Here is a 25,415-nt window from a genome sequence, read left to right as displayed (position 1 = left end):
TGCTCACGCTACATGTATACAATTAAAAAACTATTTTCCATTTCAGAAATGTCATTAATTGAGACCTACAAAATATATATATATATATATATATATATATATATATATATATATATATATATATAAATTTCATGATAAAACAAATTTTGTTGGTTTACTTAAATTTTATTTGAAATAAAATTCTCTAAAAATATTTATAAAAGAAAACAATAAGAGTGTAAAATAAATTAAATTTCATTCATAAATCACTACATGATAAAATATAAAAGTAGCGGTAAGTAAAAAAATTATTAATATTGAATAAACATACGGTTTTACCTTTACAACATTCTTGAGTTTTTATTTAATTTTATATGTTTTTAAATGTAGTTTGACTTTGCAAAAATAGACACATAAAATAAGTCATATAATCGATTATGGATTATCCATATATTATCCACAACAAAGATATAAAGAGCTTATATCCTTTCTCGAGGAATCGGATGATTCTCATAAACATCATTGTTGTGGAGTTTGCCACAAGAGAGAGAAGATTCATGATTTAGAGAAAATATTTGAAAGATAGAGAGAATCAAAGAGAATGTTTATTTTGTATTAGCGTGTGTTATGCTAAAATGAACATACTTAGTTCACATCTATCTAAGACCTACTTATTTATAATTGCTGAGGGATCAAGGACATAAGCAAAGTCCTCTATGCCACATGTTATATCTTGATTTGCATTGGATATCCCATACTTTAAGTTGTATTTACAACTGTTTGTGTCTTATACAAGTCTTTAGTACTTTCTTTAACAGAAATTTTTTATTAGTCAAAATTTAAGTTTGAAACTTATATTTTGAACATATTAATCATTTATTATTGGGTAAAACTTATTAGAAATCACAATTTTATAGATATTACTACTTATTCTATGAGCTCTAGTTGTGATTTAAAAAAAAAACTTAATAAATTTTACACTAAAATATCATTTTGATCCATTAAGTTTTCATATTTTCCTATTTTAATTATATATTTTAAAAATTTCATTTTAATCTTTTATATTCGCAAATGAATCCAAAATAATTCTTTCCTCCAAAAAATGTTGATCTGGCATTTATTCTCTAACAGTTCAAAGCTACAAAAAATTACCTATTTGAACAGGTAACAAATAATTTCTAACGGTTAAAATCTGTCACAAACGGCTATATCCAAAGCCCATTAAATTGTTTAAATATTTCATTGAAACATCTTCCCAAATCAATACTAGGACACAATTCATTAACTTGATGGAAACCTCAAAACCTGAGGAACAATATACAGATAATTAAGTCAAAGACCCAAGAAATATATAAGCATGTTAATTCTCAACGCTTCCCAAGAGCCAAAGCAGACAGCACAACCAACAACACCAAGACAACCACAGCAACGAAGGATGACACCACTGCCGAACTGGTCTGTGCACAGAAATCTCCAAATTGGTTGCATATGGCAAGCCAGTTTGAGTCTTGGTTCCCATTGTGTGCCAAGTAAACTATGGCAGCAGCTGAAGCACCACTAGCAGTTGTTAGAGTGAGAAACACCTGCAATTTCACCAACACACAAAAAGCTTAAGCCAAAATGTTGCATAGCTTAAACCAAGTGTTGAACCAACATGTTTTTATAATAACTCTTGTAATGAATGATCCAGACCCCTTGACATGCTTCTTCTATTGGAGAAATTATCAATGGTAAAATAAAGAGACTTGCCATGCATGTATACAAAAAACATTATTAACTTTAACTGACGAATCAATTTATATGGAATTTTTAAAAATTCATTGCAAAAAATTTAGTGGCACTAATATCAGTGACGAAAATTACATTCTCATTACTAAATTTTGTCACTAATAAATTATTTTCTTGTAGTATATGTACTAGACATACAGGATTATATTAAATCAAATAATCCAATGCCTTCTCCATAAAAGTTTATAAGAGAAAAAAAAATTAAAAAAGTAGAATGAATTAATTGAATTTTTCTGTAAATTAAAATCAACTTATGCATATCTCAATTTTTAGAGAAGTTAGATGAGAAAATTTTTATAATAATTAAGTGTATATTGATTTTAACATTTGAAAAAAGCTCAATTCATTTTATCTTCTTTTTCTTCTCTTATTATAAGTACTTCAAGAAAAAAAAAAAGTATCCATACATATACAAATTAAGCCTAAGTGTGAAAGAGCTTACAGTGTCTAAGATAATCAAGAAAAGCCTTGGTCCAGCTGCATGGGGGCGAATGATGGCTACGAAAGAGAAAGGTAGGGATAGCACAAGGTAGCCACCCACTAAAGCCATTGTAATAACGAAAAACCTGCATTTTGTTAAGCGTTAGGTTAATAGGTCTATTTTCCAACATACAAAAGATTTTTATGCTGTCATTCAATGATAATTTTTTTTTAACAAAATAATTTGTTATATATATATATATATTAAGTTTGTTAAATTTTATATATTAATTACTTTTAAAATCATAACTACTAAGATTTCTGATTGAAGGATAGTATAAAAAAATTATACTTGACAATATATAACAATTGAACACAAATAAGATTGTCAATGTTGATGTTTTGAAAAGGCATATATAGAAACTAGAGTTTTGAAGGTCACATACTGGAAAGAAGTGAAGCTATCATAACTAGCCTCAAACTGAAAGAACTGAGTGAAGAAAGGGAGTGTTTGATCACTTGTTCCCATAGTGGCAGCAGCACCAAGAGCAGCTGCTATGGCACCTAACCTTAGAATAAAGTCCATAATTGCAACCCCTTTCTTCCATCCTCCTGGCCTTGGAGGTGCAACTAAAACTGCTTTGCCTTTAGCAACATTGCTTGATTCAGGGACATCAATGGTGGTTGACATTTTTGGCTTTGGAAACAAGAGAAGCTTGTGTTTGAAGGATATGTAAGAATTAATTATGAGAGTGTAATATGAATACGCAAATGGATTGATTTGTTGAAGCTTATGTAGTGTGATAAGATGGTAATATGAATCAGCATTTGTACAAGTTGACTAGATAAGGAGGTCAGAGGAGTGGTTATGAGACTATTTCCACTACTTAGTCTCTTTTTAATTTTATATTAACAGATCAAATACGTACGATAGAAAGCTTCGAAGCTTTCATTTAATTTAGTTAGCACTACACTGTTTCTAAATACTCATTATTATAATTAGTTGAAATTTATTAAAATTTTAAAAAATGTCATATAACATATGTCAAATAATATCTATGTATATTTATTTATAAGATTCAAATTAAAAGTAGTATTTTTTTTTTATTAGACTCAATCAATAATGTTTTTATATAATTATTTTAGAGTACAATACCTCTTAATTAATAATATTGACAAACAATTAGAAGATGTAAATAAATATTAATGACAATGGTAGTTTTAGAAAAAAAAAATATAATTTAAGATTAATTTATTATTATCAATTAAATTAATTATTATTTTTATGAATTAGATAATTGAATCTTATAAATAAGAATAGAAGAGGAAAAGATTGAGACTCAATTTATTTATTTTTTGGTACAGAGACTCACATAACTTTGTAATTCTCAATCAATTCCATCTAATAATATAAAGAGAATATTAGTAACATTTTCCTCGTCGAGACTAAGAGGGATGTGAGATTTCTTCAATAAACTTATATCATATGTAATAGTGGTTGACTGTCCCCCATTGCTCTTATGAACATCAAAATTAAAGTTGAATGGTATAGTGAAAAAGGCTACGAAACAAGAATTTGTGGTTACAAATTTAAGTTCCGAATCCAACCTACTGCTATTACTATTACTAACAGTGTTTAATTAATTAATTAATTAATCTGTCAACCAATCCATGCAGCCTCCCTAATCCATTAAAGCATATAATTAATAAATTCAGTCAATCAAGTTCCTAATTCCTATCTATTAATGCAGCATTCTATTGTTTATTTCCCCGTTCTACGTTTCTTGCACGACAATGTTCTCACCTGTTACTCATTAATTATCCAAAAAATATAAGACAACTTATACATCCATCAAGTAGTATTCCTATTTGAATCAAGAAGATTCACTGCATAGTAAAGTGAACAGAAATTTGTATATACGTTAACAGCTTCATTCATTCTTTAAAATTAAAACATTATATTAATATCAAAATTCTATACAGATTAATACTTAACTAGTATTTTAAGATCCTTATTACCAGGAACCTAGGCTATTGAGGAGTTTGTTGAGTCCATTACATGAAATTATGAAAAACTATGTTCCACTTATGTAATGAGAACACATTACCCCTAATCACATGTTACTTGTTGCCAACTATAAGGTGAAGGGTCAAGGGAGTCTATTGATTGATCAGAATACACAAGTTATAATAAATCTTCTATACTGTCTTTGATTCTCACGAATAAAAAAAAAACTTAAAGTCAATCATTTTCACATATCTCAGGAATTAGTGATCAATCCTGAGGAAGGGTAAAATTATGCCATCTCTGACACATAATAGCATTGACCAATATCATAATAACAGTTATCAAATTAGTACTACTAGCTTAAGAGCTAATTAAGTTGCATCTGATATTGTTTCCTCTGTAGACAAGTTTTGAACTTTTTAGTACTTCAGAGTTAAACTTTCATATTCCTATCTTAATCAACACAGAAATCTTAATTTGTTCACCCCTTCTTTTCAAATGAAAGCCTATTACATTCACACAGGTACACTCCATCCTTCAATACCATGCCAGAAAAGAAGTCGATAGCCCCAAAAAAAATTAAATAAATATTACACAATTTACACTCTCAACTAGCTATTATAATTAAGGGGGGAAAAATGGGTTACAGATATTGAAGGATGCCATTTCAAAGCAGCATCACCTCTGGGAGTATCAACAGCAGTTGAGGACACAAATCGATTCAGTACCCGTTGCTTACACTTCCTTCCCAGAAAAAAATTGTCATTCTATGAAAATTTAACCTTTTCTGATGCCATGGTAGCTGCAAGCCTCTTCCAGTAGCAAAATCACAATATGCATCATGCCAACCTAATACTGCACCTATTGGAATACAGCTGAGCATCCTTGAATCACAAGGACTCACATGAAATTCAACTTGAACCCACAATCCCTTGCTTACTACTGTGATTCAACGACCCACCATTTTCTTCGCAATTGAGAAAATTAAGCTTTGGTGGCTGAGTTGAACTGAATCCATTGGCCTTGACAGATTCGGGGCTTCCCTCACTTGAGTTTGTGGCCCTTGTTGGCTCGGAGTTCTTACTGGATGGGTTATTTGAAGAAACAGGTTGTTGCAACAGTTCCATGCATTTCAAAGCCGGAACATCTCCTTTACAATATCTGCGCCACATTTGCCTATATGTTGACTCTAGACCAAGGATAAATTTAGCTCCATCGCAGAGAGGGGACTTAGACATGAGCTCTCGAAGACTCATTCTCAAATTTTGTAGTGCCGAAATATCAGAAGCCAACTTCAAGGCCAATTTTACATATTCATCTTCATTTTTGGCAATCAAATTGCCCAAACCTGAATTCAATTTTTAGAAGTGAGATATTCGTAGTTTTATTGGCGAAACAAAAGATGCAAAAGAATAATATGCCTCTACATACTATTTGGAGTATTGACTTCATATCCAATAACTTCTACCACAAGAAAAAAAAACGTATAAAACAAACAGGTGAAAGAGCCTGTTTCAAATAATAGAAAGTTATGCTCAACTTCACAATCCAATTTAACCGAGAGAAATTGGAATAAATCCATAATCAAATAAGATGTAAGGCAAGTGACTATGCAGCATTCTTAAAATTCAATATATTCAATAGCTCACAGTTAAGTCATGCCATGGCAAACTATTTAGATCAAGGCAAAAAACACCATCCATCGGGCATCAGTGGTTGTCTTATTCTGAAAAAAAAAAAAAAACATTTTCCATCCTAGGAATTTGACAATTGAGGCCCAGTAGCACACTAATTGCAAGAAAAATAGATTTTTGACTGATCCATGATTTACTTGAAAGTTGCAACCATGCACCTAGCAACATATAGCTTTCTTTTATACTCATCCCCAATTCCCTATAGCTATGTTAATCTCTCTAAGTTATCAAATACCTCTGCTGCTCTGCGTTTAGGATCATTGAATTCTGTAATCAAACTCATAACATCCAGCATTGGCATCAACTAGACAGAGTACATGGAATTGCCCAGTTACATTTTTTTATTGTTCATACATTTAAAAAATTGATAGTCACAAGCTGCACAACTTTTTACCAAACTATACAACAATTGACTAGTTGTACAAATTATCAGTATTATTATAAAGCAATTTCTAAAAAAAATAAAAGCTCTATTTAAAAGAAAAAACACATGAAATCATAAAGAATGTCAGATACAAACTAACAGCAACAACAGCCAAGAAAGAGTTACAAGCATTTAGAAATGTTATATAATGAAATTAGCCAAGCACTGCTTTGGCTCACTTGAAGGCATTCCACAAAATCACAATTCACAAGGTAGCACGTGAAACAACAACTAAGAGTGTGTTTGAAACGCCATTGGGTTACATTGAACACCAATCCATTGTGAAAGGAGGATTGGCGTTGAACATGCATCGGAAAGTGGGATGAGCATAAAACAAACACGCTAATTCATTGAGAAATATTGCAGATTCTTACCAACTTTGCTAAGAAGACTAACACCAACATTGTGTGCATGCACTGAACCAGCCATTGTAACACATGGAACTCCCATGTATAAAGATTCACAAGTCGTCGTTGTTCCAGCATATGGAAATGTGTCCAAACTAAATGACAAAGACAGAAAAGAAAGATTACCATGGGCATAAGACAAGTTATTGAACAAACACACAGTATTGCATTCTTCTTATGATCATAAGTAATAGTTGATCACAAGCACTTGTCCAACATTCAGCAGTTAGAATAATTATCATATTTCAGATGCATGTATTATGTGCAGGAAATACAAACAATCAACAATAAAGTGGTAAAACCTCAACCATGATTCATGAAACAAGACAAAAAAACCAATGTACATAGACAATATTTAATAAAATTTCATAAGGATAAGTTGAATAACATTGCAAGTAGTTGTATAAATGTATAATACATGTTTAACATTCACCAAAACAACCAAGAAATAAACTGGTAATATATATTTGTAAACGGTCTGGTGCTTCTCTAGATGCTATTCATATAATGCTGTTTAAAAAATAGCTAAATAACTACATAGACTATGACAATGAAATACATATGAAGTTAGATTTTGACAACAAAATGTAAATTCCAAAATCTAATGTAAATTTTATTGTTTTCATACTACGACGTGATTAGCATCGGAAACAACCATCCTTAGCATAACTAATTAATTACTAGATTTTAGGATGCAAACAAATTAGTAAGAACATTGTTTGGTTTTGCTTAATTTTTTTTTCATAAAATAGCTTTTCGGTAGAAGTTCTCAAGCAGTTTGACTGACAGCATTTCCAGATACAAAAATAAACTAATTCAAACACACCAAGTTTTTAATTTAAACGATGCTACTAGCTACATGCCTAGTTGACTCACTCTTTTAGCCTTTATACTAAATTGCAGCCATATCCAATAATCACCAAGGATATGGAAAAGGTTAAAACTTAATAGAGAAACAAAAAGTGGTGCCACACATAATACAAGATTCATAGTCAACAATATGTATGAATAAATAATAACAAAGCCAGAGCTTATGCAGGACCAAAAAAAAAAGGAATACAAAAATAGATATTACCTGATGTCCATTAGAGAATAAGCTTGCATATGATCGTGGTTAAGAAGAATAAGGGGCAGAAGATCAACTCGTAGTGGTTCGAGACCTAACTTCTCTAGTGTTGAAAGAAACCTCTGTCTCACACTATCACAGCAAAACGGTTTACATTTTACCACAAGACGAGAATTTGGAATTGCACATAGTATCTTTGCCCAGACCTGCAGTACCTTGGGTGTAATCTGAAGAAATAAAACAACATAAGTCAGGGGATACACGACTAACCTTTTACAATGTTATTCATAATCAAAAATATAATTACATGATATATTTAACAATATTACTACCTTAGCAAGATTGTTAAAACTACCAAATGTAACAAAGCCATTGGAAAGAGCAGGAGTTGGACAAACAGGACCAGCCTCAGGGGAAGGAGTGTAACAAAGGAAGCTATCTGGTAATCGAACTAACTCTTCAACATGCCTGTAATTTGGGAAAGGTACCATTAGAAAATAAAATACAATGAGAGTAGTTGAGGGGAAGCACTAAAGATCAATGACAAGAAAGTACAGAAATTCAAGAAGAAAACTACTTCTGCTTTGTTTCGGGAGGGTCTGCCCGAGAATCAGTTATTCTATAATCAATTGTAGGCAATCCTGTTGTATTGGGATAACCAATCCAAGTCACCTGCATGTCATGCAATATGTTACAATTTAGAAAGTATCAAATTGAATATATTCACATAGTACATGTTACCATGAATGACTTTTATTATATCACTCGCTTGATCACTAAATTAAGCACTGGATTTCACCCAAAAAAAAAAAAATTAAGCACTGGATATATACGCGGAGAAGATATATGTAATATTGAAACAAAAGCATAGATTAAAGACATATATACCTAATAGTTCTTCAAAATTGATTCTTGTCACAAGTAAATTTCTTTTGAATATTATATATAAACGATTTCTCATTTATGAATTCAGGACAAATAAGGCTGATCTACAAGTCAAATATATGCACATCTAAGAAAAATAAATGCTAGCAAATAGCAATTAGCTAGATTAAACTCATTATGATGTTCTACATCAGCTAGGAATATAGCCAAAATACTCCTTATAAGACTTGGGCAATCCTCCCTTGAGCTAGCCTTTGGGTTGAGTTAGGCTTAATTCATTTCTAATATGGTACTAATCTATCCAATTTTAATGTTGGGCCACATGCAGATGTCCATTCTTCAAAACTTAGCATTCCAAATGTCAGGATGCTGTGTTAAGACTTAAGATGCCCCATATCAGCTAGGAATACGACTGAAATATTATGAGCTACCTTTTGGCATTAAAAGCCCAATCCAATTAAACTAAGCATTATTAACCAACTATTTCAATTTCTATTACACAAAAATGAAAATCACATTAATTTTTTTTTTTTTTGGAAGGCAAAATTAGAATATTATTAATAAACTAAACAGTACCAGGGGTACTGAAGATAACAATTACAAGGCACTAGGTGCCACCTTCCAAAAACAGAAATAACGAAACCCCAACAGAACCCCACACAAAGGACACCAATACAGATATCATTTAACCAAAGGCCTCCACAAGATTGGTAGACCAGTGGTTATAAGATGTATTGAAACCTTTGTCTCCAACTTTTAGCCAAGACCAAACTAAAAATAATGCATCCTCCAAGACTTTCTGCGGTTCAAAAAGAGTGCCTTGAAACAGGAGAGAGTTCCTATGCTGCCATATTGTAATAGATAGAGCAATCCACCACATGCCCCGCCTACTGTGGTTACTCGAAGCAGCAAAACCATCACAGAATTGAATAAAATGGCTAGCCGGATCAGTTGGAAGAGCTCCTATACCCCGGATCCATCTCATGGATTCCCACCACAGCCCCTTAGTCATATTGCAGTGGAAGAAAAGATGCCCAGCCTCCTCATGTTGACAGCCACAAAGAGGGCACATAATATCCTGAATAGGAATGCTTCTTCTGGACAAATTTCCCCTAGTGGGGAGTCTATCCAAGAACAACCTCCAAGAAAAAACCGCAGCTCGTGGGGGGATTTTCAAATGCCAAAGGATCTGAAAATTCCTCCTGGACGGGGCAGGGCTGATGGATGGCATCAGAAGCCTATAGGCTGACTTGGTGGAGTAGACACCACTAGGGTCAGCTTTCCAAAACATGCTATCAAGGGCCTGATTCTGGATAGATATGCCTGAAATATCATCCATGAAGTCAACAGCCATCGCGTACTCATAATCAAATAATCTCCTTCTCCACTTGAACTCCCAGCTCCAAGTATTCTGAGAGAACTTTCCCATCTTAGAAATGGTGAGATTCTGCTGTCTGCTGATGGTATAGAGTTGATTATATTTTTGCTGAAGGTTACATCCCTCACTCAGCCAGGAATCTTGCCAAAATTTGATTTTGTCCCCACAACCAACCCTCCAAACCATATTCTGATGGATGCTGTGGAAATCAGGCTGATTATAGAGTCTTCTAAGGTCCTTCCACCAATGGGAATGCCAAGCTTTATCTCTACCACTCTGCAGGTCTACCCAACCACCATATTTGGAAATGAGAACTCTGGCCCAAAACTGATTGTGGTTAGCAGCTAGATCCCAAATCCATCTCCCCCTCAATGCTGCATTGAATTTGGACAGATCCTTTATCCCCAAACCACATTATTAATTTGTAGTATAATACAACAGAAATTGAAAGAGTTGGTTAATAATATGATAGATGGGGAAAGGTGTTTGTTAGGAGATATCCTAGGAAGAGCTAAGAGCCTTAGTAGCTGTCAGTTAGTTAGGACAGCTAGGATAACTAACTGTTAGTTAGTAGCTGTTAGTTAGTTAAGAAACTATAAATAGTCAATTGAGGAAAATTAATAAAGGTTAGAGAGAGAGAATTTGGAAGTGGAGGGTGCTGAGACCTCGAAACTCATTTGTATTCTGTCTTGGGTGTTGGAAGCACCATAATAATGATACACATTTTTTTCCTCTGTTTCTGGTCCAGTTCTATCATAATACAATGGAACTTTCAATTTGTATTACACAAGATGAACATTACATTAATTCGTAGCATAATACAATGGAACTTTCTCTAAGAATGTGCCAACACTCACAACTGAACAGAATAACAAAATGCAGATTCACAAAATCAGCATACTACAAAGTAGAGATAGTGGGAAAACCGAGAATATGGTAAGAAGGATCAGAGAAGTTACTAGTTGATATACAAAGGGAAAAAAATCTAAATATGTAGATGTTAAAAACACCTGAACTGGAGCAGGTCGGCATGCCAGCATTCCCAGCTTATTGTTTGCAGTGTGACCAGTAAGTTCTATTAAAATATCAACTTGATCTTGTCTAACCATGTCAGCAACCTTCTTTTCATCAGTTCCATAAATATCTTTCCAGATCCCACCCTTCTTTAAGACTTTTTCTCTAAACCGGATGGTTTTTGCATCTGCCTGCAGCATCAAAAGAAAATAAATTTCATTCCACAGAAAAAAAAAATGGAGATATTAATGACGAGAAATTATGAAACCAAAATTCAAATGTCAACAATAAATATGCAGGCCAGAGTCACATTTGGCCTGTTAAGCCTGAGGATAAATAATAATCCACAATAATTGATAGCAAGAAGGTTCTTTAGCATTTAATCCACATCGGCAGATGAACACCAAGTTAATGGATGCCCAGGACAAAAGCAACTACAGCCACTATGAAAAGGAAAACAAGCAACTAATATTTTATTCATGGCTCATGACAATTAAACGGTAGTCTTCCAACTCTATCAACATCTCCAGCCAGCAAGCAGTATACAATATATTTTCTATGCTCCCAACACAAAACCATCTTACTTGAACCAGAAACAACAATGCGGACATCATGTAGATGTGGACATCATAAGTGATCTCAATTCCACCCGACAGATGTGGCCTTTTTATAGTTATGCTATGGACCTGTGGATATTTGGGGAGACATCAAGTCACTAGAGCATCAATCCGTAAGATAAATATAGGCTGACAAGTAATGGCACTCATTAGACTTCTTTTGTGATATCCAGGATTACTATTTACTTCCCTTCCACAATTTGTTTAGTTAGCAAAATACCAGCCTCTATTTTGCTTAATAAATATTTTCTCGTGTAAAGACCAGAATATTTTAACACTGAAACCTCATCTAGATCAATTATGACTGAAAATAGAACATGGAACCAGAATAGGGAGTAGCTATTGCACCATCAGTTTAAACTGCTGGAAAACAAGACCCACAATGGGCATGAAGCTAACTGACCAAGAAGTGCCATTTGCTTCCAAAACAAAACAGTAACCATAATTCCTAAAGCAATTTTGAAGATCCAAAATCATCCACAAAGATTGAGAAACTGTCTTCCAAACACTCACATCACCCCTGCGGAGGAAAACTTGAGCTCTTCCAATATTTGATTGACATTTCTACCCTAAACCCTAAAGCCAATCAACTATAATTTTTCAGTTCCTATCAGGGAGTACCAGGTAAATTTAACTACAAATTTTAAGATGGCACTGGAAAATATTTTATGCAATTACCTAGCATAACAATCAGATGCACAGCAAGAGCTTTGAAAATTGACCAAATGCATTAACAGAATTACATATGACATTGTTGCAAACATGCATTCATAAACGATACCTTGACAACTGCTGAATAAACAATCACTTTATAATTGGTATAATCATGATAGACAAGGGGAGCTTCTATGAAATATGACACAGAATGTGTAAAATAATCAGGAGAGACATATCCTATCACAAGAGGCCGTTCAGGATCTTTTGAGTTGTCCCATGATGTGAACTGTGGATACAGTCTCATAAATCGCCTACCCCAGTCCCTGTAAGGAAACATTTCTTTGATAAATTCTCCAGGATACATATCATTCTACTTTTTTTACGTTAAGTTGCTATGGATAAAAATATTATGGCTGACAAAATTTGGCAATTGAAATTACCACTGATCAAAACTCAAGCATATCATTAGTCACATAAAGAAACATACATGCCAATTGTGATTTAAAAGTGTTTTCAGCTACTCTCATGATCATCATATAAATGGCTTCCTATAGTGTAAATGTAAATAAACATTTAAGAGCTTTAGGACATAGTTTCCAATACAATGTGGGCCATCTATTTTTTAACTGTAAGAGGATAGTAGGTCTATGGTGGGAGTCTATGAGATGGATCCAGGTTAAGGGACCTCTCCCAGCCTCTCCAGTGGATCATTTTCTTTAATTCTGTGATGGATTTGGAGCAGACATAAACCATAGTTCATGGTGTGGATGGTGGGTTGCTCTGACCAGTACCATATGGCAGCATAGGAACCTCCTGATTTTCCAGGACAAACCTTTCGATTCCTCTAAAGTCATGGAAGATGCTTTGTTCTTAGCTTGGTCTTGGTTAAAAGCTAGAGAAAAAGGCTTTAACACTAGTTTTAACCACTGGTCTTCCAATATCTCGGAATCCTTTGGTTAATCTGTGTGGGATAGCCTTTTTAGTTGGGTTAGCTTGGGTTTTTGGAGGGCAGCACCAGAGGTGCTTTGTATCATCTTTATCCAGTACCCCTTGTACTGTTTTCTGATTATATTAATATATATATAATTTTGCCTTCCAAAAAAAAAAAACAATGGCTAGTTCAAGCGATCTCAACATACCATCCAAAACAATGAATTCATGTTAAAGAGCTAAAAGGTATCTTGTTCAATTTATGTTTATTGAAAAAATGGTTGAGCTTCAAAGTTGACAGCCAGGTTACCAGAAATCATTTCATCTTACTGATGCATGCCATAGAAAATTAATCTCTTCATGCCTTTAGAACTCAATCAAGCTCTCACACTTTTTGTGCTTTTCTTTCTTAGTGAGTACACAGCTACTCAAGAAAACTATTTTGTTTTAACGGCTTCTATTTTATTTTTCTTCACTACCATCATTAATGTTATCAATAACTAACAGAATGACACAAACTATCTCTCTTTCCACCAGCACAATGCAGATGGTATATCTGCTTCAGTTTCAGGAAATCAATTAAGTATTATTTTATTCATCGCCTAAAAAATCATATATTAATATATTTTACCAAACATTTATGAAAAATCAATGAAGTTGATCAGGAAATCAATTAAAGTAGCATTTCTCTCATCACCTAGTGAAATCATACTTTTTTAACGAAACATTTATAAGCAATTAATGAATTTAAATTTTAATGAAAAGTTTTCAATAATGGCATTAATGATCAAAAGCTACCAACAATCAAAATTTAAATTTTAAAATATCACAGGAGAAAGCTGTACCTGTGAGCCTCAAAAAGTTTGTCATCATTTCCTTCATCTATGTAATTCATCGCAAGTAAACGGTTCTGCACATTAGTGTATTAAAAAAAGATATCAATTGCTGTAGGAAAAGGAACTGGGGGAAATCCAACAATTAGAAGAAGCAATTCTTGCAAACAAAAAAATCCAATCATCCCAATCCTGTATCAAGTCACAACTAATGAGAATATACCAAAATATTTCCAAATTATGAGAAAACTATATGAATTTGAATTTTTTTTTAAAATGCCACTTTCAAGACCATTAACACCCAACTGAACTATTTTTAGTCATCATAGCAACTTGAACTCCCCTCCATTTTTCTAAGAAATTCAAAGAAAATTAAGAACCAGAGACATTGAGAGGAAAGGGGGATCAGGGTGGCAAGAATCTTCTATCGTCAAGATACTTAATATTTATGTACAAGCAAAGATAAGTATCAAGGCTTCCCATAACAAATCCAAGAAAGTATCAATAGCAGAAATAAGAGGGAAAAAAAGGGCTTGCAAGCTAGGTTGGAAGCAAAAACTTCGCAGCTTCAGAGATACCATATAAACAAGGTCATATTTAAACTCTCAAAAGCCTCTACCAAAACTTAAAATGATGGGAAACAAGATTTTGATGGGGGAAAGTGAGTAAAAAGAAACCCAAAAATAAAAGAAAAATGCCTTGGATTAGTTAGAAAAGGTTGATAAAAAGATGTGGCATTGGATTTGAAGATGTTGAGGCTTTTAATCTCATTTGATTGGCAACACAAGGCTGGTGATCACATGTTGGGGAAAAGATTACCATTCAGATTCATTTCAAGAATTCTTAGCTTGCTGGAGATGTACTAATCCCAATGATTAGTCTCCAACTTAAGTTTTTGGGTTCGTTGGTTTAACATAGTATCAAACCTTAATGTGAAGAGGAGTTCAATCCTTGCCAACATTCTTAATAAAAACTAAAGTTCAGCACTTGGTAAAAAATGTTTGAGCATTATCTATTCAAGCCCAACAGACTCTTGCATAAGGTTGGCATGTTAGAGGTTATAATAAAGTCATTCATGTCCATTAACTAAAAACCTTTTTGGAGGAATTAGTCTTTGACACCACTATAGCATATTACAATCCCTCTTGATGAATCAATTATGTCTGTTATTAAATTTCAATTTGCCATCTCCCAAAGAGATTTGGCACATTTTAATTTTCCAGGAGGGGAAAGGAAGAGAAACTGATAAAATAAATTTTAAAAAAACACACATTCTGATCAGAACATTTGTTATTAGAAATATAGAGGGGCAAACTCTCTTTTAATCAGATGCTAAGCAAAGAATAAGAAGAGAAATAGACAAAGAATTCAATATGATTAACCCATGGAGGACCATAAGTCCACGTCCAGGTTGAAACAGACAGAGCATAACACAATGATGGATGAAGATTACATGAAGTACTCAGTCCTCAATACCTAAAGCCCGGTATACCCAAACACATTACACAGGACACACATAATTTCCCCAACATTGAAATAGTCTAAATTAGAAATGATGCCCTAAAAGAGTTTAAATACCAAGATAATTTCTCTCAATAGCTCCAACTGTGTTTGGCATAAGCTTTAAGGAATAATAACATGCTCAAACTTGGTTTCAAGACACATTCTCAGCAAGCCACAATTTAATGGTTTTATGTAGCACCAGCAATGGCAACTTTCAGCTATGGAAAATTTTACAAAATCAATAATGCACCAGACCTGGCCAGCATTTCGAGAATCAGGATCAATCTTTAGACATTGCTCATAAGCATTAATTGCTAGAGAGATATCACCAGCATCCCTGTAAAGAACTCCTGCACAACAAGAATACAAAATATAGAATGTATGATAAAAGAGATGCTACAGCTAAGAGTTTCATTTACTTGTGCACATTGAAATAAATCATATTTTGTAACAAAATACTAAGAAAAAGAAAATCCCATATCATGGAACCTTTTGGAGAAGGGGGTAGTACAACTTACAGAAGTCTCCACCATGTAAAGGATGTAAACACAATCAATTACAACTTTCAGAAACTCCCTTGGAATGGAATTCTTATAACTCAATGTTGTTTCAAAGCAATTTTAGATATCCTTGCTTCAGAAGTAGTAATATCATTGCAAAATAAGCTTTGCAGCCTGCTTTTTGGTCAATCTTGAGGAACTTATCTACTTATAAACTATTCAATAGACTTTCAACTGAAAATGGCCTGACCAAAGAGCAAGTAAATATGATTCACTTGAACCTATTTGAGCATTATTTGTCACCTTTTCTGACTATCCAGATAAGCCTAGAATGTTACTCATTCACAGTTAGAATAGTGAGAAATATGATGGTTAGATGACTCTTTTCAACCAAAGTTTACATAAGAAAACCATTTTACATATCAATCAACCATATAACCAAATCTAAAACTATTCTGGCAACATTCAAACAAGAAGTCAATAAGCAGCACGACCTTGACTAAGACGAGCAAACTAAAGTCGTAGCAAAACCAAAATGATCAAACAACAACACAACAACAACAAAAGCCTTATCCCATTAAGTGACCATAATGACTAAACAAATTATCAATTACAGAAAAGATTAAAAATAAAAAATAAAAAAAGACCTAAGTTATTGTATGCTTCAGCATATGTTGGATTTGCAATGATAGCTTTCTCAATCATACTCGCCGCAGCGTCCATTTTACCCTGGAGAAAAAAAGAACAAAATCAATAACTGAAGGCATTTGACAATTTTGATCAACTCCCAAATTTAAGGAATGCACAAATACTTAACCTGGACAGTGTATACAACGCCAAGGTTATTTAATGACTGTGAAAAGTTAGGTTTGATTCCCAAAGCAAGCTGCATTACAGGAGAAAAAAAACAAGTTGTGGTAAGAAATCTATGCAATCCCTCCAACAAGGGTGAAAACAACTGACATGATTGTCATTACCTGGTAACATTCCACTGCTTTGTCAAGGTTGTCACGATCTTTATATATAACACCTAGATTGTTACAAGCTTCCGCACAATGCGGATTGAAGTGGAAGGCAAGTTCATAGAACACAATAGCCTAAGTAGTATAAACAATTTTTCCAATAAGGCAAGTAGTTTAGTAATACAAGAATGTTGCATGCTAATATTTAATAACATACATGATACATGGAGATGCACATTTAGAAATATGGGCTAAGAGACATACCATATCAAACTTAAGCATCTCACCATAAGCAACCCCAAGATTATACATTGCATCAGCATAATGCCAATTATAATGCAAAGCTTTCTTATAAAAAGCCACACCACGGTTGATGTCACCCTCCAATTTAACCTACAAACCAAAACAATGATCTCCATAAGTAAGACACTGATTCGAAGTTGTCAACTTACGCAATTTAACCTATAAACCAATATAATACACTTTTGACAAGAACAAATTAAATATTAATTGGCAAGCAATAACCATAGGTCTCCAGTCAGAAGAATTTTCCTAAAATTTGTTCCTGATCCACAGGGAACAAAGAGAGTATTTTGTATTTTATATAAGCCACTTCAAAATTAAGTTAAAAGCATCAGTCCTTGAGCAAAAACCAAAGATTCCACCTTTATCAAGCAAACAGCATTACAGTACATCAAATTTGCATAAACAAGACAAGCTTTGTGTCATAATGTTAGATTGCTCGCCAACTCACTTCAATTTTATTACTATTGCACTATTATTCACGTTAGTAGTTAAAGTATTTTTCCTTTTATGGAAAAAGAAACAGGAAATCATATAAAAACAAAAGGGTTAATTAAGTTTTTAGTCCCTCAACTTATTCAGATCCCAATTTTTAGTCCTTCAAAAGGGTTTTAACAAATTTTAGTCCTCCATTAATTTTTCATCAGCATTTTTAGTCCCTCAAATTTTTTTTGCCCATTTTAGTCCCTCATTTTTATTGCTCAAGATTAGTCCTTGCTTTGTCCATTTTTAGTCCCTCATTATTATATATTTTGAACTAACTTTAATAAAAATAAATGAAGGACTAAAAATAGGCAATAAATTTTGTAGGGACTAAAAATACTGAGAAAACTAATGGAGGACTAAATGTTGTCAAATAAATTTTGAGGGACTAAAAATTAGAATCTAAAAAACCTGAGGCACTAAAAACTTAATTAACCCAAAAGAAAACATCAATAGAGTTGCTCAAAAACAATTGGAAATATGTAGAATGACATATGCATCACCTTTGTTCCCAAATCTGTCAAAGCTATAGCCATATTATTCTTTGCAATCTCAAAGTTAGGTGAAACAGCTAAACACCTGCCACAAAGCATCAACTGATCATAGAACGCAACAGCAGAAATCAAGTCATTAAGTGCAGGTTTGGACTATATTAATGTTTAGGAAGAAATCATTTTTTTCCTTTTTCTAAAAGCTCCGTCAATAAGATTTTGATTATAAATTATTTTAAACAAAATAAACTAATCGCAAAACACATTAAAAAAATATTAAAATTACATGACCCATAAAAAGAAGTACAAGCTCTAGATATATGTATTACCTCTCATAACAAGTAATAGCTGCTTCCAAATCACCACGATTTTTATATATTACACCCATGTTACAGTATGCTTCAGCATACATAGGCCTCTCTGATGCAGCCTTTTCATAGAAAGTGAGGGCCATGTCATATTGCATCATTTCAGAATAGACCACACCAAGATTATAATATGCTGGCTGTAAGCACAGATAAAAAGAAAGAAAAAAATCATATCATACATAGAAAACTAAATAAATTTAAATTGAATTTAATAATAAAGGTTAAATGAAGGAAATGAGGGAGAATTACAGCATAGTGTGGATCTATTTTGAGAGCTTCAAAGTATTTTTGAATTCCTTCCTGAGTATTTCCTGCAAGCTTTATGTTGGTACCAATATCCGTTAAAACAATGGCCAGGCACTCAGCAGCTGCTTTGTATGAAGGATCCACTTGTAAAGCCTTTTGATATGACTGTTCCAAGTAAATCATTATATTATCAGTTATGACTTGTATTCGAAATGTGTATCATTATGTCTGAGTTCAGTCTTAGTGCCAAAGTTCAGTATGTCATGCAAAGGTAGTAATCAGGAAAATTATATGATTTGTATTTATTTATTACATTCGTTATATAATAATCAAGGTTTGTTTGGGTAAGTAGCTTAATTAAGCACTTACTCAATCAGCAATTCAGCACTTATCAAATGATTCATAAGCTTGACAGTAAAGCTTAGTGAAATAGGTTAGAATGAGCTTTTTTTTTTACAAGCTTCTTCATAAAGCTAATCAAAATAAGCTATAGAGAACTTATTGGAATTTCATAAGCCATTTTCTTAAGCTCAAATAAGATCTTCCAAATGCCCCCCAAGAGCATATTGTTGTTAATGTTAAATGTACAAACAATTTTCAAAATATGCTCCTCTTATCACTCCCTCAACAACTTCAACGCAAATTTCAACCAACTTCTCAAGACACTAGCATGGAAAATATATTAAACAATGAGGTAACCTTAAAACTTTGTGACACAGCCAAGGACAAATGTAACACTAAGAATATCTGGGTTAAGCTATGCATACCTCATAATACCCAACCCTAACCCAGACATACCTCAAAAATATTAACCAATTAAAGCCTCATGCCTAATCTATAACTAGAATAAAATGTTTAGGTTATTAAGTCAATATACCAAAGCCATTAACCAGAACAGAAACATGAATAATTATCAGAAAATACATCCGCTTTATGTTCTAAAATTATTTAAATAAAATAGGCTAGCAATCTTAGTATCTGAATTCTCCAATTAAAAATTGCATCGGTTAAACATATATTTCTAAAAGAAAAGCAAGTTAGCAGATGTATTAGCCAGTAGCTAATTATGCTGCATATGCATCTAAAATGGCCACAAAGAAAACTGTTTGCTCAATAATCAGCGGGACTGAAGATTCTCTACACAGGAAAATATGCAAATAATGGCAATAATCAGTTGTAAAATATAGATTAACTCATTATTGTCCTTGTAAGGGTAAAAAGTATTCATTCTTTTATATGTATATAAAATACCAAAGACACTGAGTGCTTTCGCTCAAGTAATTCACTGAACTGTCTAATTTCTATAAGTTTTATCTTATGTATTCATATTGGAAAAAACTAGAACTTTACAAACTTAATAAATAAGCACATGTTCGATAAACTAATAGAGTTGTATTATATGCTTATGCGATTATGCCTCACTCACTATAATAGATGTAGCCTGACAGGTAATGTCAGATGGAATGCAATAAAAAAGTTAAACCTATAAATCTATAATCACCATTGGGTTAGTTAAACAAAAGCTTCATATGAAAACAGGAAAAACTCTTTAAGCAGCTAAAGCACCTCCCATCTTCAACAAAAGGTATTGGAAACACAAATAAGCCGTGCCATTTTCAAAATAAAAACCGCTTAACTCAGCACCACAGACATACCTCAGCAGCCTCCACAAGGCAACCTTCGTCTTTGTAAAGAATACCGCAATGTGTGAGAGCGCAGGCATTCTGAGGATCCATCCTGATAGCCTCCGCAAAACTCTCAAAAGCAAGCCTACCCATATTCTGCATCTGCAAACATATCCCTTTCCCAACAAGAGCCTCCACATTCCCGCCATCACTCTCCAGCACGCGTTCGTATAGTGCAAGAGCATCCACAAATTTGTTCCTCGATCGCAGAATGTTGGCAAACAAAACATCATCCTTCCCTTCATATCTCGTACTCACCGAAACCCCATCCCCACCAGAACCAGCAGGAGAAGGCTCAGACACTATCAAAAACCCATTTTCCCCAACCATCTTCTTTTCCCTCCCATTATTCTCATCATTATCTTCCGTCCACGCCATCTGAACCACACTTTCCTAACCACAAAAACAAAACAAAGCACATCACACACACACACACACACACACACACACACACACACACACACACACACACACACACACACACACACTTCTGATCAAACTATGAACTTTTCATCTCAATTAATAACCAAACAAATAAATAACGGAGATATATGGTTGGTCCAGTAGTTGGGGAAGGGTGAAGGGAGGGGGAGAGGTCGCGGGTTCGAATCCCACAACTAGCATTTCTAACAAAACTAACAAACTAACATGTGTGGATGAAAAAAAAAAACAAATAAATAATCCAATCACACAGTACATGTAATTGAAGCAGTAAGACTCCAGTAACACACTTAACTTCACCAAAACCAAATTAATGAGACAGAAAACAAAAAAAAACTAGGAACTAAGTTGAACCAACAATAGGGGCAAGAGGGGGAAGGGAAACACAAAGATTGAATGAGGCAAAGTAAAAAAGATGAGATTTTTCGAGGGGAATAAGGGTTAGGAACTTACGGGGTGCTTCTAGAATATTCTTTCAGGTGGTGGTGGGGTGGCAGGGATAGGCCATGGGAAGAGAGAGGGGGGGGGGGGGGTTAAAAATCTAAACCCTGAAGAAGAGGAGCATGATTTTTGGAATGGAATAATGGGGAATGAAGAAGTTTCGAAGAGGAAGTGAGTTGTTGTTGTTGTTGGTTCGAGGTGGTGGTGGCCACGCAACGCAAAAGCTCCCTCTCCGACACGGTAGTTCGATGTCTCCCAAAACCCAGAGAGAGAGCCCTGACACTGCTTCGTTGATTACAACATTGGGCGCTTGGTGACAAGACAGGTTTTTCTCTTAACCAACCAGGAACTACCCTTTTTATTGCTCCCAGTGCTATCATTAACAGTAAAGTATACCCTTTTTATTGCTCCCAGTGCTATCATTAACAGTAAAGTATACTTATAAGTTTCGATAGTTGGATACAGAAGAGAAATTTGAATCGTTTTTACTATTAAAAATTAATAATTAACATTGATATTTAATAATTTATTGAATTAAAGATTAAGTTTATTCACTAAGAAAATTTTGTAAGGGTAGAAATCAAACACTAAATAAATCATGTGAAAATATAATGAAATCTTACCCCAATCACAAACTTTCATGCACAAATATATCCACTTGTTGGAGGAAGGAGACAATTGCCTCCACTAAATTTATATTTTTTCTTGATTTAAAATTTAATTTTTTGACGATCAATTTAAAATTAATTAAAAAATAAGTATAATATGAATCTTGTCTCCACTAATTTATATAGAATTTAATGGTCATGTATGATCGTTCTTTAATTATAAATTATTATTGATATGACTTTATAATTAGTATAAAAGTTAATGATCTTATCATACATTTCAATTTGTTATTAGACGAGACGTAAAAAATTTGACATTGTCAATGTATAATCATTTTTCTCATTTATATATGTCATTTTTCCCCCACAATTAAAATGTTCTAGATTCATCACAATCATCATGTATGAAAAATTTGTTGACTTTTGTAAAGTTATACTTATAAGTTATAATAACAGTGTAAAATTTAGTACATTATTGTTAAAATCAATATTTTTCAAGCAGTTAATTTTGCATTTGAAATTAACTAATAATATAGTTTATTTTTTATGTATTGTTGTAAATAAAAGGTTTTACATTATTAACTTATCAAAAATCATTGTTAATGTGACTTTTAAGATAATTATTATAAAAATTAAAATATTTATCATATATAATTATTTGTAATTAAATGATTGTATACAAATATTTTACAATGATAAAGTATACTACATTTGTTCATTAATAAAAGTGTCCATGATAAAGTTGTCTATGGTGTATATTAAGGTTATATTCAATAAACCTAGCTGAAAAATTAGTATGAAGCTTTTAAGCTGGTTTACTAAATCATAAATGTTCAGTAAAACTAGTTGTTAAAGCAGTTAAAAAATATAATGACATATTTACAAAGGATGTTAAGGAAACTAAATAAATATTTTAAGGATAAAAAAATATATATAAAAACCATAAGCTAGTGTTTTAAAAAATGTTACTTGAAATAGCATTTTAAGAAACAATAGAAGGTACTTAAAAAAGTTTGTTTACGAAAAAGTCAAACAAGTTTATTAACTAGTAAAAAAAACTAGAAGCTAATGGAAATGACTGACCTAACATAACCTAAATCAAAACTTTTGAATGTTTCATCAAGAGGGGGAAAATAGGGTGAATGGAATAAAAATAGATATGAAATAAAGTGGAAATGAGAAGTGTTTGAATGAAAGAGAGAAAAAGAGAAAAGATTTTTTTATCCATACGAATCAAACAAATATCAAAAAATTTACAATAACTTATGCATATTGTTCAACTAACCGAGTTAGACCCCTTGGTAAAATAAGGTGGAGGTGAGATGGAAATGGGTGAACAGACTTAATAATTTTCATCTGCTCCCACCAATTTCAAAATTATTTTCACCCTAAATCTTCTTCACCAAACAAACTTAATAATTTCATCTACTTCCCTCCCTCAATTTCTTCTCCAACAAACACATGCTTAGTTTTGATGAGTTAATTCATTTTTAAATGTTTTTTTCTTATAGATGAAGTGTATGTTTGGATTGTCGTTGAGCTAATCCAACCTTCATTTCCAAAAACATACTCATTCTTACTTTTGTGGTGGAAGTATATGGAATTTCATGTTGTCATATTTAAAACGCCCATGCAAACACGCTTGAAAACTAATCAATCAAAAAATTTGCATGAAAAGATCAATCATGGATCTTCTCTTCTATGATTTTTCAATAAATTTTGATATGGTGATTGATGGAATTCATTCTCTTATAGAATTTTTAATTTTTTAAAAAACCTTGACTTTGTATGCATTACAAAAACCTTAATTCCAATTACCAAAAAGTAATAAAAGAAAATGTTAATTCATTTACTCATAAAGGCAATTGATATCAAAATAGTCATCTCATTTTTTGTAATTATGGTCACTTTTTTTATTCAAAGTAATCATCTCATTTTGTAATACTATTTCATTTCTTTGCATCCAAGTCATTAACTTTTGTTATCTAACTAGGAAAAAAAAAAAAGGAAATGCATGCCTAGCAATGACCTTAACTAAAAATGGTGTTCATCTCCAAAATTAAAGGTGACAATTCAAGTTTGCATGACCCTTTCAAGTTGGCCAAATACAAGCTAACAAAATACATTGACTAGATTGGATTAGTTTAATTGCAAGTTGAAATTTTGTTAATACCTATAACACCAAGATTTTCTTAATTTATGATTCTAAGTGATTCAAAAATAATTATAGAAGGAACTAAATATATTTTGGTGAAAAATACAAATAAATGAATATTTGGTAATTTTGTGAGTTTCAGTATATAATTCTACTGAGATTGAAACTTTCCTTGTAAGTTGACAATGTGAGATTAATATATGCAAGTAGGAATGACAAAACGGTTTAGATCTACACGGGCAAACCTATTTTGGCCCTTTTTTTAGGGGTGGATTGAGGTTTTCAACCCACTTAGCATTGTAATTTTGTTCGATTTTGTTAAAAACAAATGTTAAGTCAAAACATATTTATGTCTTAAAGATGAATCATGAATCCTAATTATTTTGATTAGATGCAAATAAATACAAATGATAAAAGTTATATCTGGTGCGTTACCAAATCATGGTTTGTATCTCTATGTCTATATTTTCAAACGACACGTTCATAAGATAATCTAACATAACATTTATGAATTACATTTAAGACCTTCATTTAATATTTTGTGTCTTAGATTCTTTAATACAAAAAACATTCTCCTATGATCTGTTAAAGTCCTATGAAAAAAAAATGGAGTATGCAATCTGGAAGTGTTGATCCTCATCAAAAGACGTACTCTACAACTATAGACCTGTTATGATGAAAGAAGTGACTTTTTGGCAAATTTCCCCATTTGGGGCAGTTTTAAAAACTTTTTCCCCAAATGGGGTGGTTTTAAAAGTATTTACCCAAGGGGGCACTTTTGGACGTGATTGCATGCATGGTGCAAGCAAACCGCCAGTGGGATTGGCGGGTTTGCTGCTGCTGACTGGACTCGCCACTGGCAGCAGCGATATGCACATGCACAGGAGCAAAACGCCAGTGAGGCTGGCGATATAGGTGGAAGGTGGAACCGCCAGTCAAACTAGCGAGTTCCAGGCTGTTTACGGGATAGGCTTTTTGCAGGTGGCAGAGGTGATGTTAAGCTTTTTCAGGCCAAAAGGCAAGTTGCAACTGCCATTGGCGATTTCATGGCAAGTTGCAACTGCCATTGGCGATTTAGGGCCAAGAAAATTGTCATTCCACTTGGCGATTCAGTGTCTTTATAAGCTCG

General features: G+C 33.0%; 2 protein-coding genes across 4 annotated transcripts; both read right to left on the bottom strand.

The window, feature by feature from the left end:
* Positions 1-1,237: 1,237 nt before the first annotated feature.
* On the bottom strand, positions 1,238-2,954 carry CASP2 (casparian strip membrane protein 2). Its single transcript, NM_001255488.2, has 3 exons — positions 2,634-2,954; positions 2,210-2,333; positions 1,238-1,562 (listed from the first exon to the last, which is right to left on the bottom strand). The coding sequence occupies exons 1-3, from the start codon at positions 2,876-2,878 to the stop codon at positions 1,347-1,349; spliced, it is 585 nt and encodes a 194-aa protein (NP_001242417.2). The 5' UTR covers positions 2,879-2,954; the 3' UTR covers positions 1,238-1,346.
* Positions 2,955-4,611: 1,657 nt separating this feature from the next.
* On the bottom strand, positions 4,612-21,884 carry LOC100807843 (probable UDP-N-acetylglucosamine--peptide N-acetylglucosaminyltransferase SPINDLY). 3 transcript variants are annotated; one of them, XM_006588786.4, is made up of 19 exons: positions 21,536-21,884; positions 20,612-21,034; positions 18,960-19,121; positions 18,672-18,847; positions 18,355-18,430; positions 17,330-17,458; positions 17,081-17,200; positions 16,921-16,989; positions 16,751-16,832; positions 15,859-15,953; positions 14,113-14,177; positions 12,462-12,660; positions 11,648-11,749; positions 11,060-11,254; positions 8,364-8,458; positions 8,119-8,254; positions 7,796-8,013; positions 6,688-6,815; positions 4,612-5,543 (listed from the first exon to the last, which is right to left on the bottom strand). In XM_006588786.4, the coding sequence occupies exons 2-19, from the start codon at positions 21,017-21,019 to the stop codon at positions 5,107-5,109; spliced, it is 2,892 nt and encodes a 963-aa protein (XP_006588849.1). In that variant the 5' UTR covers positions 21,020-21,034; positions 21,536-21,884; the 3' UTR covers positions 4,612-5,106. The 3 variants fall into 3 exon arrangements, with proteins under 3 accessions (XP_006588849.1, XP_006588850.1, XP_040861619.1); XM_006588787.4 differs by having other exon boundaries at positions 20,612-21,029; XM_041005685.1 differs by lacking the exon at positions 11,648-11,749 and having other exon boundaries at positions 21,536-21,882.
* Between the last annotated feature and the right edge of the window lie 3,531 nt (positions 21,885-25,415).

The sequence above is a fragment of the Glycine max genome, chromosome 10 (genome assembly GCF_000004515.6).
Source record: "Glycine max cultivar Williams 82 chromosome 10, Glycine_max_v4.0, whole genome shotgun sequence".
Taxonomy (NCBI): Eukaryota; Viridiplantae; Streptophyta; class Magnoliopsida; order Fabales; family Fabaceae; genus Glycine; species Glycine max.
This window is presented reverse-complemented; position numbering and strand designations above follow the sequence as displayed.

Excerpts from the sequence above, each read along its gene's own strand:
- CASP2 (NM_001255488.2), bottom strand. The coding sequence starts at position 2,878 with ATGTCAACCACCATTGATGTCCCTGAATCAAGCAATGTTGCTAAAGGC. Across the intron at positions 2,334-2,633 it reads GATAGCTTCACTTCTTTCCA|GTTTTTCGTTATTACAATGG; the intron begins GTATGTGACCTT and ends AACAAAATGCAG. Across the intron at positions 1,563-2,209 it reads TCTTGATTATCTTAGACACT|GTGTTTCTCACTCTAACAAC; the intron begins GTAAGCTCTTTC and ends GTGAAATTGCAG.
- LOC100807843 (XM_006588786.4), bottom strand. The coding sequence starts at position 21,019 with ATGGCGTGGACGGAAGATAATGATGAGAATAATGGGAGGGAAAAGAAG. Across the intron at positions 15,954-16,750 it reads TGAAGCATACAATAACTTAG|GAGTTCTTTACAGGGATGCT; the intron begins GTCTTTTTTTAT and ends CTTGTTGTGCAG. Across the intron at positions 8,459-11,059 it reads GCCGACCTGCTCCAGTTCAG|GTGACTTGGATTGGTTATCC; the intron begins GTGTTTTTAACA and ends CATGACATGCAG.